This window comes from Canis lupus, chromosome 20 (assembly GCF_003254725.2).
Source record: "Canis lupus dingo isolate Sandy chromosome 20, ASM325472v2, whole genome shotgun sequence".
Taxonomy (NCBI): Eukaryota; Metazoa; Chordata; class Mammalia; order Carnivora; family Canidae; genus Canis; species Canis lupus.
In genome coordinates this window covers 26,849,824-26,868,745 of record NC_064262.1, presented here as the reverse complement: position 1 = coordinate 26,868,745, position 18,922 = coordinate 26,849,824, and the positions used below count along the sequence as shown (strand labels likewise).

The window sequence follows — 18,922 nt, the reverse complement described above, 5'->3', positions numbered from 1 at the left end:
GTGACTTTATTTGCTTTTTATGTAAAGACAGATTATTCTTTATTAATAAACACAAATTTGTCCTTTCAAAATATATGGCTTTTCCTTTATCCCAAAGCATCTCTGCCTGATTTGCAAGGACTGTGTAATCGGAAAGGCTATATAGCTGATTGAACTCACCTTTCAGCATGGAAAAAAATCGTGTTATAATTTAATAGCTTAAGTAGATAGAGTATTTTTTCCATACAAATAATAAAAATTATAGGAAATGCAGCTTTAAAAAATACTAATTACATTTTCCAACTATTAAGATCCTTTAAAAAATCTTCATGTCAGATAGAGATGAAAAGGACTTGCAGAAGTTACTAGATTAATTACTATGAAAGTAACCAACCTGAATATCAGCACAGCCAACCTGAATCTTTTTTTCAAGTACACATTACACAACCAAACCTATATACAAAAAAATTCATGAGACTACATGGCCAAAGCTACAAAGGAATTTTTGCAAACATCATCACAGGCATTCCACCCTGAAGGAAAGCTAAACTTTGGTCTGCAAATGGGTGTGAACAGAAATCTCAACTTTTGTCTCTACTTAAATGAACTGAAGAAGGCAGTTTAGGGTTAGCACAGGGAAGGAAATTCTAACTATATGGCAGGCAGGACCAAAAGATAATATGTTTTCTGTGTGTGGAGGGTTTTGAGAAGGGTTCTAATAGCCAACTGCAGAGGATGCTGTAAAGCTATTCAAGGATTAGATGGGATGAGCCAAGGAGCTGTACTTGTGATCATTAATGATCCTTCCAAATGGAGTGGTCTATAGACTTGAATATTCTTATTCATTTATTAGTTAATGGTTTTCCCAAAGCAATCAATTCTTGAATTTTGAAATAAGCTTATCCAACTCAGTGCCTTAAAAATAAAAACAAACTTTCCTGCAGTTCTTTATAGCCAAATGAGAGATTAGTTTTCATAGATAAAATAGACACATGTCTATTACCTTGTACGTCAGACTTCGTAAGCAGTTACTATGGTGAAAGCCTAAATGGGAAAATATCTAGTTCACGATCTTTTAAAAATATCTATGAGCTTATTAGTTTTTAATTTAACTTTCTAATTTAAAAGCAAAATAGAAGCACCAGAAGTGGGAAAGCTTTGCCTTTCCCAAAAAAGTGGGCATGCTTTTTTATTTTGATGGACCTATAAAAATAAAATTCTGTTCTAACCACCAGGAAGCTCAGGGTCATTTTGGGGCACAAAATAACAAGGATAGGGCCCAGTAGTCTGATGATGCATCTTCTAGTTAAAATGCTGGCCTTGTTTTGGTACTCTAAGTTATGTTTTTGGTGGTTCTGATTTTAGATTTTACTGCATGTAATTAATTGTCTGATCCAGGACACTTAGAAAAAGTAACAGGTAAGTTATTAATAACTTCTCCTGACAACAGATATAAGCTGGTACTGTCTTTACAAATCAGGACACATGTTAATCTTACCTATAAGACATGGGTCATAAATGGGCTTAAAAAACAAATAAAGCATTTAAAGACAAAATAGGCCCCATTCTCATGATGGCAAACGAGTAGCACTGCATACTAGCTGAGACCAAAAACCATTTGCCCAAATCAGAAAGCATCAGGTTTCTACAGTTTGCTCATAAGGCACCATAAGTCCCATGTGCATGGCAAGGCTACTTACTTCTCTTTTGTAGCTTTTATGCTTTCAAAGGAAAAAAAAAACCTAAATATATAGCATAAAATATCTGGATGCTAAAAACATCCTTGAATTGCATGAATACTGTGAAAGAAAAATAAAAACAAACCAATGTTCTTAATAGAGACATACTTTGGATACAAAAAATGAGGCTCTACATTATATTCAAAAGACCACTCCAACTGGGAAAAAGCAGGTTGCCAGTGACGGGGCCACCATTCCCCTCCAATTCCTTGAGAATCAGAAGCAATCACTTTTGCATTCTGCATAATGAACCATCTGCTCTGTGAATTTCTCTGAACAGGCTTTTAAACGGAGATGTGGATCTGATTTTCCCTTTTCTGTGTCCCTTTCTCTTGTCAAACTGACTTACCCACTGCTGCCATTGTAAACTTAGTTTTCTGAGGCAGACTCCTTCCTCAATTCACAGGGACATCCCAAAGTGCAAATAACTTGGAAGAGCTTTAATGAAATGATGTCAGTGCTGACACTCAGCTCAGGGGATTGTCTTCTTTTAAAACCTCCCATAGCAAAGAGCAAGGACAAGGACCTCTAATTGAAGTCTTTAATGATCAGTTCCTAACTTCTGAATGTGAGGATCTTTGCTTTACTTTGAAGCTCAAGATCCTTTCCTGCTGAGATCTTTACACTGGGTGATTTTCTTTGTCTGGCTCATTCCAATTATGGAGTGATTTATCTCTCTCCACTTTCCACATTACCTCTAGAACTGCTCTAAGACTTTAAAAAAAAAAAAAAAACCTACTTCTTTTGAATGAAGTATTCTTGGGGCACAATCTCAAAAATGTCTACTTGTTGGCAATATTAATATCTTTGTCACAATAACAGCTCACTATAATAATAATAATTTGGCTCACTATAGCCACCAAATAGTTTTTAATTAAAAAAAGTGTCATACCTGCTATTAGCTTAAAATGCTTTATTTTAAAACTTCAACAATACAAACAGCTAGGATTTATAATTGACTTTAAAAAGTGAGTTGTAGAACACTATATGTACTATGATCCTTATTTTATGTTACAGAATACTTATTCCATATACTACATATTATATGACAAATCTTTTTTGAAAGTCCAAAGTGATACATATCAAATCATTTTCCCCTGGTTATCTCCTTGTGGGGAGCAGGTGGGAGGTAGGAAGAACAATGATAAAAAATTTTTATATCATATAGTTTTGTGCCTGGAGTTTTTGAAAGCATGTACTATATTTGTACTATTATTCAAATAACACAATAATAGACTCTATTAATAACCTAATGTTTAGTTTTTATACCCATAAGTTACAGACTTATGTCTGTAACAGTCTATGTCATAATATGGCTCTTTAGTTGTCTTTATAGAGACTAATATCATGTGGACACGAAATAAATGTGGGACTGTGGATAAAAATAAATGAAAACAAATAGATCATTATCTGTGATTTGTACTAATGAGTATTTATTAGGCCAGAGATTACAACAGTGGCCTAAAAGTATGTTCTTTTTTTGGTTAATACAACTCATATTTTCTTCTTATTTAAAAAAACAACAACAACTGGAAGCACTGTCCACACTAGGCCCTCTTCCTACCTGTGAACAACCAGCTAGGTCTGAGCAGCACCCTGCACTTGATTTCTACCACCCTGCACAAGACAACCCCAGTATCCTGTACCAGCCCACTTCCCTATTTTACCTGCTTGCTTCTGTCTATAATTCTGTCTGCTATCCCTAATGTAGGCTGTGAAACATAGCTGAGTACTGTGCATGAAATCACTTTACATAATCCCAAAACAACTAGGTCTTAAACATAGTTATTGGTTTATCCATCTAAAAACCTATTCCTTTATTTATTTATTTATTTATTTATTTATTTATTTTTTATTGGTGTTCAATTTACTAACATACAGAATAACACCCAGTGCCCGTCACCCATTCACTCCCACCCCCCGCCCTCCTCCCCTTCTACCACCCCTAGTTCGTTTCCCAGAGTTAGCAGTCTTTACGTTCTGTCTCCCTTTCTGATATTTCCCACACATTTCTTCTCCCTTCCCTTATTTTCCCTTTCACTATTATTTATATTCCCCAAATGAATGAGAACATATAATGTTTGTCCTTCTCCGACTGACTTACTTCACTCAGCATAATACCCTCCAGTTCCATCCACGTTGAAGCAAATGGTGGGTATTTGTCATTTCTAATAGCTGAGTAATATTCCATTGTATACATAAACCACATCTTCTTTATCCATTCATCTTTTGTTGGACACCGAGGCTCCTTCCACAGTTTGGCTATCGTGGCCATTGCTGCTAGAAACATCGGGGTGCAGGTGTCCCGGCGTAAAAACCTATTCCTATTCTATGAAGAATTCTTGCCCCCCTCCACCAGCCTATATAGGTTCAATGGCAATTATATCATGTATTATCTCTCTGTTCCTTTAGATTTGATACACATTAGGCCCACACAAAATTTGATGTCATTCCCTATAATGAAAATATGATTTCTTAAATCTCCCTCTAAACATACATGCCTATTGTGATAGATGCTGGCGGGCGGGGGGGGAACCGCATTAACTTCATTTGAACATGTCCTAGCAAGGCTAGGCTGGTAAAGACAGCCATGGTCACATAATGAGAATTATCCCCAAAGTCAGGACACTCCCAATCCAGTACATTATCCAGTTGCGGGATGGGACCTTTGGTGTCTCATCTGTACAGCAACTAGCTTGATTCTAAAAGTAATTCTCAACTTGGGGTTCCCAGTCCCTTTGGATCTGCTAATGCCACCCTGGGGGTCTGTGTGCCCTTTTCGGCATTTTAGTAGCTAACTGGCAAGGCAATAAGTTACCCACAATCTAGATAGAAATGTCCAGTTTCTTCATCTCCTCAGGAAAATACATATGTTCACTTTGTTAGCCTGCTATATCAAGCCCGAGAGACAGTAAGATATGCCTGAATGTCAAATTATTAAACAGACCAACTGACACGACAGCATCTACTGTTTGGTAGACAGAACTTTTAATAAAGGACCCTGGGAGAAGATTTACTACAGAGGAGAGCACTTGGGAAGAAAGAGATTGGATATTAACAGTCTAAGCAGCCCTAGAAATCCACTCACTCTGGAACTGGGAAAGAGCTCTCTCTCCATCTGCCTCCAGATAAATCACTCTCTTCCGGAACGTGCCACTCATGCAATCCCAATAATGACAGCAAGAAGCTGTAGGACTTACTCTGGTCGGTTGCACTCACGAACAGCAGTTTTGATGCCCCCTCCACACGTCCTTGAGCAGGTTCCAAAGGGACTCCAACTGCCCCAGGATCCATCAGTCACGGGGACCTCCATTTCTTTGGGGACACAAAATCCAAACTTGCAGTGCTGTATTTAATAAGGGGAACAGTGAGGGAGAGCTCGGTGCTGGAGACATTGTAGGACCTGCTGTCCTTTTGAGTGAGTATATGCCATACTTCATTTCCCTCCCTACCCCCCACCACGTGCTGGTTTGAAATGCTGCCATTTCATCATCTGTATGAACAATGGAAACGGTAGGGATTTTAATCTCATACTCATTGATTTTAGGTCATGTCTTCATTTACCACTTGCTTGAATACAATGAGCCAATGAGTTGTTGGCTCCAGGCTGTCAGGGTAACTCCAGTGGCCAGCTTCGAAGTGCTCAATTAGTCTGCTTGGAAAAATGAGGAGAGGAAGTGGGCCTACTGGTTGTAGATGGGGCCAAAATGAGTTACTGGATTTGTAGAGCGAATCTCCATCAGGAAGGCTCAGAGACGTTATGAGCTTGGTAAAATATTTTTTACTGCTCCCCACAGATTTGAGAAGCCAATTTTAATTAGGTGGGAGAGAAGAAAAAGCAAGTTACATGATTCCTATAAACTCACTCCACCAAAGCACACAGGATGAGACTAGTGCAAAATGGACATAGTACAGAGAGCCCTAAACATTATTGCTTTTTTGTTACTCATGGTTTCAGATTCTCCAGCCTACAGCAGGAAGAAGGCCATGATGCTTAAAACAAAACAAAACAGAATAAAACTCCTCAGCAGGACAAGGGATTCGAGAAGCCCATTTCAACCCTCTGCCATTGTTGGGGTGTGAGGCCCTGACACAAAGCCGAGGTCACTGAGCAGCGGACAAAGGAAGAGTGGCGACAGTGGCGGCAGGAGGGTGATGCCCCGCGGCTCGCTCAGATCTCTGAAGTGGAGCTGGTGGTGGCTGGCTGCCGTGATTTATCTGCAGGGAGGGCACGGGCAGAGGCAGAGGCCCGCAGAGGCCGGGGGTGGGGGTGTGGGCTGGGAAAGCACACGACAAATAAGATGCAGGTGAAGGTCCCAGACCCAACGGGCAGCCACACACCAGGCTTGGTGAACGATCGTTCAGAGAGCACCAGCCTTTAAGCTTTCGCTATTCTGCGGTGCCTTTGCTCTTGCAATTATTCGCCTGGAATATCCTTTTCCCTGGGCTGTTGGGCTGAGGCTTAAAAGCTTCTGCCTTCAAAGAATCCCGGGCAACGCCAAGCCCAAGAAATGTGGGCAGAGGAAGGGGTGATGACATTGCTCTCTGACATCGTTTGGTATTTGTCTTTACAGGGGTTGTGAACATTTATTGGAACGTATGCACATAAAAATAAATGAGAGAGCTAGCTTGGTCTAGAGTACCACCATCCAATGAGAATGTGCCATAAGCCACATGTGTACACTTTCCTTTAAATGTTCAGAAGCCATGTGAAAACAAGTAAAAAGAAAACTGAAATTAACTTTAATACCTTTTATTCAGTTCAAGATATCGGAATATTATTACTTCCGTATGGAACTGATATGAAATTATGGGATTTCTTTATACTCTTTCTCATACTAGGTCTTCAACACCTGGTGGTATTTTCACTCACGCACATCTCAGTTCAGCCTGACATTTGAGGTTTTTTTTTTAATTTTTATTTATTTACTATAGTCACACAGAGAGAGAGAGAGAGAGAGAGGCAGAGACACAGGCAGAGGGAGAAGCAGGCTCCATGCACCGGGAGCCCGATGTGGGATTCGATCCCGGGTCTCCAGGATCGCGCCCTGAGCCAAAGGCAGGCACTAAACCGCTGCGCCACCCAGGGATCCCCAATTTTTAAGTTTTTTTTTTTTTTAATTTTTTCAGTCTGACATTTGAAGGGCTCACTAGACATGTGGGGCTATTGGCTGCCATACTGGACAGTGAAGGTCTTAGAAGGACAAAGCTCGGCAGGCCAATGGTCTGGTAGTGAGTTGCGGCTCTTCCACAGACTAACTCTGTGACCCTAGGTGAGTCCCTGACTGAAAAATGGAGATCAATTTGCTAAAGTTTTCTTGAGTAGGACACAAGACACAGCATGTCTAAAGCACTCAGCACACAGCTGAACACATAAGGGACCTGACTTAAATAAAGTCAGTAAGATAATGGCAAACATTCACACAGCCTTTCGTATTGGTCAGGCACTGTTCTAGGCATTAGATATATATTAACTTAGTCCTCATAGCACACTACGAGATAGGTACGGTCCTCTTATTACCCTCATTTCTACAGAAAGGAAAGTGGAGGCACACACAAGTTGATATGAACATCAGTAAGGGGCAGAGCTGAGACCAAAACAAAAACAATCTGACTCAAGGGCACACTCTTCACTGTGACACATGCTGCTTCTCAGTTATGAGCAAATGGGTTTTGATGCATAAGCAAAGAAAAAATTAAGACAAAAGCAAGATTAATGACGTAGTTAGATGATGCTCAGGCTCCCAAGTTGTCTACCCAATATCTATTCTCTCCTTTGTCCTTGAAAACAGAATCTATATTTCCCCAGATTCTTGTACAGATAAGAGTGGTCAAAGAGATGTCAGAAGACTTCCTTGGGTGATATTTCTGGGAAGGTATTTTTGCCCCTTTGTCCCCTGACCCTTGGCTTCATTCTGCCTAGAACTCCCACTTGATGGCTGGAGTTGCTGCAGCTATTCTGTGACCTTAAGGACCATTTGCACATGATAGTAAAACAGGAAGAAATTAGGGACCTGGGTCTCTGAGATTTGTGGAGCTACCACAACAGTTCCATCACCTGCCTAGTTTTGGACTAGTTTCTTTTTGTGTCAGAAAAAATAGCTAATTTGTTTACATTATTATAATTCGGTCTGACCTAAACAAAATTCCTAATTAATATTCAATTGGGGTCATAGCAGATGACCCTCCAATTTAGCCCTCAAATTTTGCTGCTAGGAACATATTTTATAAATTCTACGAAATAACAAGAAATTCTATACTTCTTTAAAAACTAATCTGCAAATCAAATATCCTTTATTGATATGACCACTGATGGGTAGAAAGGGAAGGAGAAAAAGAACCTTAGAAGAACAGGAGAAGTGCCTGAGGTGACAGAGGCTGGAAATCAGAGCTGTTTGGCAGTTATGTACCAAGATCATCTACTTTACCAGTCAAATTTGACAAACAATACTTACATACTGGAATAGCCACTATATCATAACATAACACTAAGTGGCTGGTGGAGTCCAAGCCAAAATATAGCCAGCCTTTTCTAAAAGTATCCAGAACCATTAAATGGTATTTTACCTAAACACATCTTTTTTTAGGAGGTAGGAAGAGGGACTTAGAGATCAATTTTGTTCCAAAGAGGCTTAAAACAAGAGTTTCAAATCTCAGCTCACAAATAGGGTTAAAATGAAATGTTAATGGGCTTAACAAGACAATGGAGAAAATAAAGAGAATTAGAGTCATTCATCAAAATAACTTTGTCAGCAGCCAAGACAGATCACTGCTGAGGGAGCAGGGCAGAAAGAAGAGAAAGAAACAAAAAATTAACCCTACCGCAAAGGGAGTCAGAATCGGCTGGAGAATACTGCCAATTCTAAGAAAACAAAACAAAATGAAAGAAAACACAAGGAATTTCTATGCCAACATATCCACCATCTTTAGCATTTGCAAAATGCATAAATGCTTTTCAGGGAAATAAACACACATATGCCCACATCTTTAATAAAAGCTGCTAGACTTGGCCACTTTTTCTAAAACAGAACAGCGTACCTATCATGTCCTCCACATAGCTGCCTCTCTGAGAGGGTTCTAAGCCTATCCTTTGGAATGCCTTGAAGTCTGTTGCTCTTGCTAAACACAAGCATACATGGAAAAACACTTCTGAGAGACCTCCCAAATTTCCCCATCTCTCAGGTATAAGATTACCCTGCAATCCCTTATCTTCTGCGTCTGTTACAAAAACAGGAGATTAGAAAAAGATACAACAGACGTCCTCCTGAATTCTTTTGTGTTCTAAGATTGACTGGGATACCACACTGCTACAGACAGTGAGGTTGGCAGCCCTGTTCATGGCAATTTCACTCAATATGATTCACTTCATCATATTACTGAAAATTCTTTGTTATGGTTTTCCCAGCAATAATATGTATCAGAAATAGAAAAAATAGGTGAGTGCATCAGATCGGCTAAGAACCATAACACACAATACTGGTGATTTTTCTGAGATTAAACAGAATCAATTTAAGTAATATAGTGGGCTGGCTCTGACTCAAGCCAACTAACCAAGTCATCAACTAGGTATAATCTGTTGTCATTTTGCGTCAGTTGCTACCATCCGCCTAGGTCACTGTGTTTTAGCAGGACTCTGAGGCCACATCATCATTTTGTAAGAATGAATAAATTCTTAATGGCTGCCATGGAAACCTGAGATCTGTATTCCTACTCAAACCCATGATCTTCTGGCCATCAACATGTTGAGTTAAATGTCTTACAAAAAGTGAAAATTTCACTCCGGCTAAGGAGATCTATTTTTTTTTAAGCTAATGAAAGGTGCAAAAGCTGTTGAGTCCATGTCCATATATAGTTTTGGTTAGTCTGTTATTGGAGAAAGCTATATTCTCAATTGCTTAGGTCTTAGCCATTAAGAAGTAAGAACATGAGCCAATTTTATCACCAAGTTAGTCAAGTATAAAATCAGCTTCATTATAATTTTTAATCTTTTGTACTGAATTTTATAGTTTTTCAAATAATATCCAAACCCCCCAGCTCATGCAACTTTACAACCACCATGGCAGATGAGTAAAGAAGCCACTACTAGTACTCCTGTTAGATCCACTGGAAACTGAAGTAGCTCAGTGAGCTTGAGGTGTGGCCACTAGAGCAGATCCTGTGGCCCCTTCAGATAAAGTAAAGGAGGAAAATAGGTTGGGGACTGGCTGGAATGTGGGGACAGGACCCTAATGAGCTCAGTGACCTTGGGCAAGTCACTTCTTTTTCTGTCCCCGTTCTTTAAAATTGGGGAAGGGAGAGTTAAAGTCTGTCACTTCTGAGGACACCTTCTGTGGAAACATTCTGAGTGCTACTCATTTCTCCAAAGTGGAGAAAAATGAAATAAGAAAAGAACAGAATATTAGAAGTGAGTAAAATGGACAATGGGAAGAAGAGAGAAGAAAGGAAAACTATATGTAAGGATGACAAGAGACTCAGAATACAGTTCAGGGTCTGCATCACTGTTGAGTGAAAGAATACCATTTTCCATAGGGATTAAAAAAATCAGATTTAGATCGAAAACTTTTATTAGCCAATTATTTTGGGTGATGAGGATGATGATGATAAGGATATCACTACTATACTAACTTCTTTATTTTTTAGATGGATACCAGGTGCAGAAGTTTGCACTAATCATATTACTAGGTGCATGAGGCATTGTTATTTCTAGGCTGTATATGTAGCAGATTTTGTTTGGTTATTAACAAATAAGTGGGAACCATTATAACCAACTCAGAGTTTATATTTGCATATATCTCCGGGGACATCACAGCTCCTTAAAGGGACTGGTATCTCAATAGTGAACAAAGGAAATTCACTGTATTTCTGTGTTTCCTTGATTTTTTAAACTTTATTTGAGAGAGAGAGAGAGAGAGGGAGAGAGAGTATGCAAGAGCTGGGAAAGGAGCAGAGTGAGAGGCACAGAATCTTTTTTTTTTTTTTTTTAAATTAAGGCCATTCCAATTTATTTATTTATTTTTTTAATTTTTTTTATTTATTTATGATAGTCATACAGAGAGAAAGAGAGAGAGCCAGAGACACAGGCAGAGGGAGAAGCAGGCTCCATGCACCGGGAGCCCGACGTGGGATTCGATCCCGGTCTCCAGGATCACGCCCTGGGCCAAAGGCAGGCGCCAAACCGCTGCGCCACCCAGGGATCCCAGAGGCACAGAATCTTAAATAGACTCTGTGCTGAGTGCAAAGCCTGATGCAGGGGTTCAATCCTAAGACCTGAGATCGCGACCTGAGCTGAAACCAAGAGTTGGATGCCTAACCGACGGAGCCACCTAGGCGCACCGGTTTCCTTGATTTTAAGATGCTCCATGAATTTGAAAACAGTCTTCCACTGCCACCCCAAAAAGAGATAGAGAAAAGAAAAAAAAAAAAAGCTGTCTCACATTAAACTAAAAAACACATTGGGATTTCAGGAATGTTAAAATGAGAGAAAGGATGTTTTTAAGTCAAGGCACTAATGTTAGCTCTGTGTCTTGTATCAATATTATGCTATAATACAAGTTTTCACAATTTTCAAAAGTAAGGTTGAACTCCTGCCCCCCAAAAGTATTATGCATGCTAAAACACACTGCATCACTAAACATACACTAAACAATGGTGAATAAGCTGACAGCTAACATTTTGCCCATTTCTGCTGCCCCAAGACAAAAGAACATATCAGGGTGCTACTTGCCTTTCCAGGCTCACACTCGGTCCCGTCTGCCCAGGGCGTGTGCTGAGTCCGGCACACTCCGTCCACATTATTGCACCAGAGTCGTCTACATTGCATCTGTCCAATTAAGTTAAACAAGTCAGTGGTAATGTGATTAGACAATATGGAACCAGGCAGAGATTGCTCTCAATCAACATTTTGCCAACAAGACTGCATAGGTTAGAAAGGGATTTGTAATCTTGGTATGATGAATGATAAAATATTCCAAGGGCCACAGAGAGCAGCCCATGAAACACATTTCTACATCTGGCAGGACTTCAGGTGATATAAAAGGAGGCTGTTTGCTATCATGAGTAACACAGAAAAGAATATAAACATGGGTAAGTTTCATTCAAAAATTTTTATTATTTCCATATAATCACTGTACTTCCCAATTCACTATGCTATCTCAGAAGTCTCTCCCACCAAACCAACCAACCAAACACCCAAAGGCAGAAAACAGGGCACCTCAGAGAAGCACATTTTTGTCCATTTGCATCCTGATAACCACTGGATATCATTGGTCCAAGTGCCCACGACACACGCATTAAAATATCCTACACCCACCAGTTGAGCTACCTCCAGAAATGATTTCAAGTGCCATGTGGTCATAGTGCACAGACCTGACAAGCTAAAACAGGGAAACAGGTTTGTCTCATGGATGACCTTTACAGAATCTAGAAGAGTCTCTGTAATAAAGGTCATCTGGACAAGTCAGTGGGATGAAAGGAGACAAGGAGAGGAAAGGGCAGAGCTGTGCCATCACCAGCCCTGAAACCCTGTCCTCTCTGAGCCTTGGTTTCCCATGTGTAATATGAAAATCAGAATGACATCTCCCTTTTGGGCTGTCATGAGAGTAAAGTGAGAATGTGTCGGTGAAGCACCACCTAACAGCACTATTCCTATTTATCATCATTATCACTATTATTGTTGTCATTAATAGTCAATGAACCATTCTTAACTTTACCACCGGTGGTTTATGTTAGAGTGAGAAGCCAGTGGAAAACGATGAATTAAAAACATGCAGAGTCAATGGATGAGGGCAGAAGTCGCCCCCAAATACTTACCATATATGGGCACACCTGAGAACCTGGTCCAAAAATCAATTCACATTGTTTATTCACGTTGTAAAGTAGGCCTGGCAGTTGGCGAGGCAAAGGGTAGGGTCTGGATTCAGGTTCATTAAGCAAACACTCGCCGTACCCAGTGCTGTGGAAAGCAGAAAAATACAGATGCTGAGAGTAGAGACAAAAGGGGCTGCCAAAAGGTCCAGATGACAGTGAATGCCATCCTGCCATTTTAAAGGTGGAGAGGATTGTTCCTTTTTCGAGTGCGCTTTATTCTTTACTTCCCACGCTAAAGTCCAGAAGCTGAAGCTCTATTTTTGGTGTATACTTGTTTGCGGAAACTGCTGATTATCCATACAACATAGTCTGTAGGAAATATGTGGCTTCTACAGCATTTGGCACATTTCGGGGCAATGATCTATTTATTTCTTTACCATCATCTCCAATAGATTGTAAGCTTCTTAGGGGCAAAGATAGTGTCTTTTTCATCCAAGCATGGGGCTCTAAACACCATAGCAACGGGTCTTTAGTAAATGTTTGCTGAGCAGATGAGCGAGTGAATCAACAACTATAAGAACAAACACTTCAGATCATCTGGTTAAAAAGAAAAACAGCAACCCTCCAGCTCTTTGACTTTTCTGCAAACACCTCTTCTGGAAAATTCACACCTGGTGAGTTCTGATTAATAAGCCCTCTCTTCCCTGTGGCTGGAGAAATATACACCCAGTGACCTTGGACAATCACTTAACCTTTCGTACATCTGGGAGAGAGGAGCAATAAATCTGTGACACAGGAATATTGTATAATGTAATTGGATCTTTGAGCAGCCTGGCAGGAAGCTTAAAAAACAAAACAAGAGAAGAAAAGAAAGAAGGGGGGGGGAAGAGAGACAGAGAAAGAATGTTCTTAATTCAACAACATGGAGGTCTGTGTGATTTTCATCCACCCACATAACCCTTTTTGGGGTCATCTCACTACCCTCCCCTTTTTTGAGCCAAAATGACTAAGTCAGAACCACATAACTATTTGTGGCCTTCTTCATCGTGTAATCACACCCATGGGCCCTCCCCCAAGACCTGAGCAGACCTTAGAGCTTCACCAAGAACGAAGCAACATTTACATCTTCTCTTTAAGATCCCTACTTTTTCGTTAGCTCAGTCTGTAATCTTCAAAACTCTGGCAAGGCGAGGAACTGCACAGATGTTGGAGAATATTTTTTTTACCTCCTCCCAGGAATGTCAACAAAAATAACAACTCCAAAGGAATGCTTGGCTCTACATTTTCTTTCCCACAATGAGTTCACTACATGGAGGCCAGACACAAGAAGCCTGTGCTAGAAGAAAGCTTAAGTCTTACTCTAAAAACTCAGTGATATATCTTCGGCTACATTTTGACCACATCCAGGGGTTGGTATAGAAGTTCAATGTAGGAGCCATGACATGCTGAGGACTCTTGACTCCTTCCTCCTTGCACTTGTTGTTGTCATCATGAGGCATGTTAAACCTAAGGCCGACAAGACAAAGACAGGAATGTCAATAAATACCAAAACGTTGAGCTGTTATCACTGCTTCAAGAATGCATCTGTCTAAGAGAAAAAAGTTAACTGCCTTCTGCATTGTGGATAAGAACCTACATGCCAGGGAGCAGGAGGAAACTTCCTGGATGATTCAAGGTGGAGTGCAGCATAGAATGTAATTCTCACCCAATTTAATACAAAGTGCCTTTAATGTATAAAAAAAGATGTTGAGTAGCTCATTATCTGGGTTAAGGGTACTTTTTGGAACTGCAGGCGCTCTGAATGTGCTGTAGTTGGTGCTAGAATACAGTAGTTGAAATTCCTAATAAGCTGTGAAAGGCCAATTTATAGAGTCAAGAATTTGGCAAGTTATGATAACACTGTGAATATATAAAGAGTCGGTCAAGTTCAAAACTTGAAGCCAGAAGTTTTCTAATAAGAAGCTCACTATGGGTCTTGGCATTTCCTCCTTTTGGGTCAGGTTGACAAATGATATAACCGTGTTAGGTATATCATGACAGAAGTATGCAAAGTTCGTGCACAATAACACCCATTAAGGGAAGCTGCAAGCATGCCAATCCAATTGGCTTAATGCAGACATAGCAAATAGTTTCATGCTTCCTGCCAACGCCAATTGATTGGTACTGGCTTCCTAAAAAGCTGGGCACAAAAGGATTCTTCAGCTAATCCACGTTCTGCCCCTGGAGTGATGGAGTGCCAATGTCCTCCCGGGCCTGGGAGAGAACTCAGCAGCAGCATTAACACATACTTGCCATTCTTGGCTTCGCCAGAGAAAATGGGGGGAAACATGATACGAAGCATTTCTCAATCTTGAGACATCAAGTCTATGACCCACATGCCATTCTCAGCTCCAGTACCGAGCGCAGAGAGGTGGTCCTCCCTGGATGACTCCCCAGTCGCAAAACGGATACATGTGACTAACTTTGCATTGAGAGAGGAATCCCTTCCACTCATTCATCGTGAAATAGGGAAATCAGTGAGCTAGACAGAAGTGTGTAGACTCATTTCACATGTATCTAAAAGCTGGGATAAAAGCCCATGAAGTCCATTCCACTCCTTTCTCTTGGGTTTGGTTTTCTTCTTCTAACAAGACTTGGGCTCTTCAATAATTGCCTGATGGAATAATTGCCAGATGAAAATTATGAGATAGAAAACCTTTGTCTAGGTTAAAATTAATAGCAGTTCTTTCTGCTTAAGAGTTCATTTCTTTAAAAGAATGACTTGCCCCCGTTTCCTGTTCCCAGCTGCAGAGTCAGTATCCTACCTACACTGATAAACCCAATACAAGCAACACGCTCAAACCTTTGTTGTTTGTTTCTCGTGGTGTGAAGGAGCTGGTGTTTATTCCTCACCCCTACCACACCTAGGTAAAATCAAGTTTATTTCATCACATCGGTAGAAAACTTTTTTTTTTTTTTTACGATTTTATTTATTTATTCATGAGAGTCACACAGAGAGAGAGAGCGGCAGAGACACAGGCAGAGGGAGAAGCAGGCTCCATGCAGGGAGCCCGACATGGGACTCGATCCTGGACCTAGGAATCACACCCTGGGCTGAAGGCGGAGCTAAACCGCTGGGCATTCAAATGTCAGGCACCTTTGCTCACAGCAGGGGCTAGATAGTAACAATCATTGAGCACTTCACTAAAAAATAATAACCAAGACTTTTTTGCATTCGCAACATACCAGGCAATGTGTTAATTGTGTTAGATGCTTTATTTCATTTAACTACCTTTTGTGAAAACTGCTATTACTATCCACATTTTATAGATAAGAAAATGTGAGTTGAAAAAAAAAAAAAAAAAAAAAAGAAAATGTGAGTTGTAGAGAGATTGAATTACTTGATTAAGGTCACACAGCTGATGGGGTGAGGGAGCTGGGATTGGAAACCACTCCAGTCTGATTCTAAAATCTCTGTGTTTGGGAATATACATAAAACATATTCCCTCTGGTTAGACAAATTGTGGAAGATTGCTCAGTAATATTGTGTAAGGATCTCTATATCCAGTAGAGATTCAGTCACTTCCCAAATTCCTCCTAACTCAGATTTGGTACATCCAGAAGCTGATATGAGAAGGTAGGAGCTGCTTTTGAAGCATCCAATGATCCTCAGCAAATACAAGAGCAAACACTTTTTTCTCCCCAACAGGGTTTTATGTTACCAGACAGTCATGACTATAACAACCTAATGTTTAATCTTTAATAAGTTCATCAGAAAATCTACTACCAAGTACGGTAGCAAATTAAAAAAGATATTCATTTTCCTTAAAATATAAGCAAACTTAACTATATGAGACAAAGCACCAAAACAAAAAAAGATTACTAAGAGGCTAGAGATACACTTTTGTTTAGCTAACAACTCACATCATTCACCAATTATTTCTTTCCTTTTTTTTTTTTTTAACTTCTTGTCACTTTTGAGACAAGGTGCGCATGTATTAGCTCCATCTTATAGCGAGGTAAACGGCATACATTTTTCTCAAGTTAAAGAGAATGAAGAGGGATCCCTGGGTGGCGCAGCGGTTTGGTGCCTGCCTTTGGCCCAGGGCGTGATCCTGGAGACCCCGGATCGAGTCCCACGTCGGGCTCCCTGCATGGAGCCTGCTTCTCCCTCTGCCTGTGTCTCTGCCTCTCTCTCTCTCTCTGTGTGATTATCATAAATAAATAAAAATTTTAAAAAAATAAAGAGAATGAAGAATTAGAACAATTCAACTGGAACTTGGGTATCTGGTTCTCAGCTGATTCCCATGTTAGAGCTGGTACCCCAATATCACAGGCTGGTACCCCAACATTATTAGCACTAGACTTTAAGCAATTTAATATTACTAAGATCATTTGACATGGAAACAATATCTACCATGTGGGGATTTATGAAGTTTAAGGGAGCTAAATAAAAACACCTAGTTTGATGCCAACACATGGTTTTTGTGGAGGGAGATCTTTGCTAAATGTACAGTTCACACAGCTCCTCTATACCTGAAAATATTGGCCTTTGCTAATCAAAATTCTTACTTTCTTTAAAATGTCAACTTTCTAAACTAGCTGTCCTGAAAGGAGTTTATTAGCTCTTGTGAGGAAGGAATTAATAGGAAATTAACTGTATTTCTTTAAATACTCTACCTTTCTTAACGATAGATTATGGGGAACTGTGAATCTGTTAATTGCACAAGCTCTTGCCCTTTGATTACATTCCTATCTTGAACCTCCCCCAATCTGGTCTCCTGAGGCAGGAATGGCTGCCTTGGTGAAATGCCACCCTATTCTTCATGGTCAAATCTAACCTCCTATTTAAAGGTCTAAAGGAATTTCCTAGACTTTATGCAAAACAAACAAAAATCCCCAAAAGATTCTATTAAAATAAGTTTGGGAACACTGAGTTAAGCAAAACTCAGCAGTTTATTTTAATACAGTACTTGTCAGAGCCTTTACTTTATGCCACTGAGCCTTGTGACTCTAAGCAGGGCTAGACCAGGAAGAAAAAAGTTTTTAAATTACTTGAGTATGAAACTCCTTTTTATTTTTTTCCCCGACAGACCATTCTCTTGGAATTGTGCTGGAGACCTTGTGTCTTGGGAAACGCTGGTGGGTCAAGTTTGCAAACTGAGTTCCACAAAATCTTTGAGTTTCACAAAAATATTTCAGAAACCAAAAGGACAGAGAGGAGGCCGATTAAGCAGGACTCTGGCCCACCACAACTGCTTAATGAAAGCCATGCTTTGTTTGTGCTATAAATATTGGGTATCTGATAGTATTCCCTTTGGAGAAGAGAAAATTGGTGTGCTCTTAAAATATGCTTGAAAGTTACTAGTTTCAAAATATACCCATTATATGCTGAACTAAACTGGAGATGCCTCTACATATGCATCTTATCTTTACCTGTAGAACAGCACACAACACATAGGTGCCTTCAAAAAGCATTTGTTGAATAAAAAAACCCTTGCTTAATAGATTATTTACCTTTAAACGAAGTTACCACTGACCTATCCATTGATGTACAACTCTATCAGTGACAACTCTTGAGAAAATTATTTTTAAAAGATATGGCATAAGAAATTAAATCATTCTAGAAAGAAAACAATGCAGATCAAAAATCACAATCATTTCTAGTAACTTTACACTGTTTTACCTCACATTCTAGCTATGCTCTGTTTCTAAAGAACAAAAAGGAAAAGCCAATTTCACAATAACCACTAAGTGACCACGGTTAGGAAATGTTCTCTTCTCTGTATCTTTGTTCCATCTCTTCCCTTTTAGGGACATCACTGTGCCCAGAGGCTAAATGTCTGAATGAAAGCCTTGTACGTCTACAGTCAGGAACAATCTGGATCTGCGAAAATCTTGTGAACCAGAGCAATGAAGGGAGACCCTCTCAGATAAAGATGTTACACTAGGAAAGTTTCCTAAGCTAATGCACCCTTTGCTTCAGTGGATGGCTGGAAAGGCCTCATTTCTCCAACTCCCAGAAAGAAAGGAAAATACTAGATATTTCACAGAAAATGTGTGTAGGTAAAGCAAAGACATGTCAGCTATGGCTGAAGAGGGGCTGCTGTGCTACTCAGCTTTCTAAAGTCATTTTTCCCAACTAGAGTCAAAGCTCTTCAACCCTGAAGTCTTTGTTATGACTCAAAAAGTGCCCTCTGCTCTCTGAGGTCAAGAGGATCCTCTCTGATGCAAAGGAAGAAAAGTTTGAGGTCACTCTGAATTAAATGAAAATATGGCAAGGAAACGTACACATGGCCCAGTTCATGGGCTATTGTGAAAGCTGTACTCAGTCCACTGTCCTCACTGATAGAACAGCTTCTGTAGGGATCACAGATGGTACCAAGCTCAGCAAGACCTATTCAGAGGGGGAAAAAAAG

The 18,922-nt window shown here is 40.0% G+C and overlaps 1 protein-coding gene across 5 annotated transcripts in view; it reads right to left on the bottom strand.

The window, feature by feature from the left end:
• ADAMTS9 (ADAM metallopeptidase with thrombospondin type 1 motif 9) overlaps window positions 1–18,922 on the bottom strand; it is a 160,240-nt gene that overhangs the window by 106,501 nt on the left and 34,817 nt on the right. For all 5 annotated transcript variants that reach the window (XM_025456476.3, XM_025456479.3, XM_025456478.3 and 2 more), the window contains 5 exons: window positions 18,795–18,900; window positions 13,884–14,030; window positions 12,528–12,669; window positions 11,443–11,538; window positions 4,919–5,064 (listed from right to left, as the gene is read on the bottom strand). In XM_025456476.3, coding sequence (XP_025312261.1) covers window positions 4,919–5,064; window positions 11,443–11,538; window positions 12,528–12,669; window positions 13,884–14,030; window positions 18,795–18,900 — 637 coding nt within the window. The remainder of the gene's footprint in view (window positions 1–4,918; window positions 5,065–11,442; window positions 11,539–12,527; window positions 12,670–13,883; window positions 14,031–18,794; window positions 18,901–18,922) is intronic.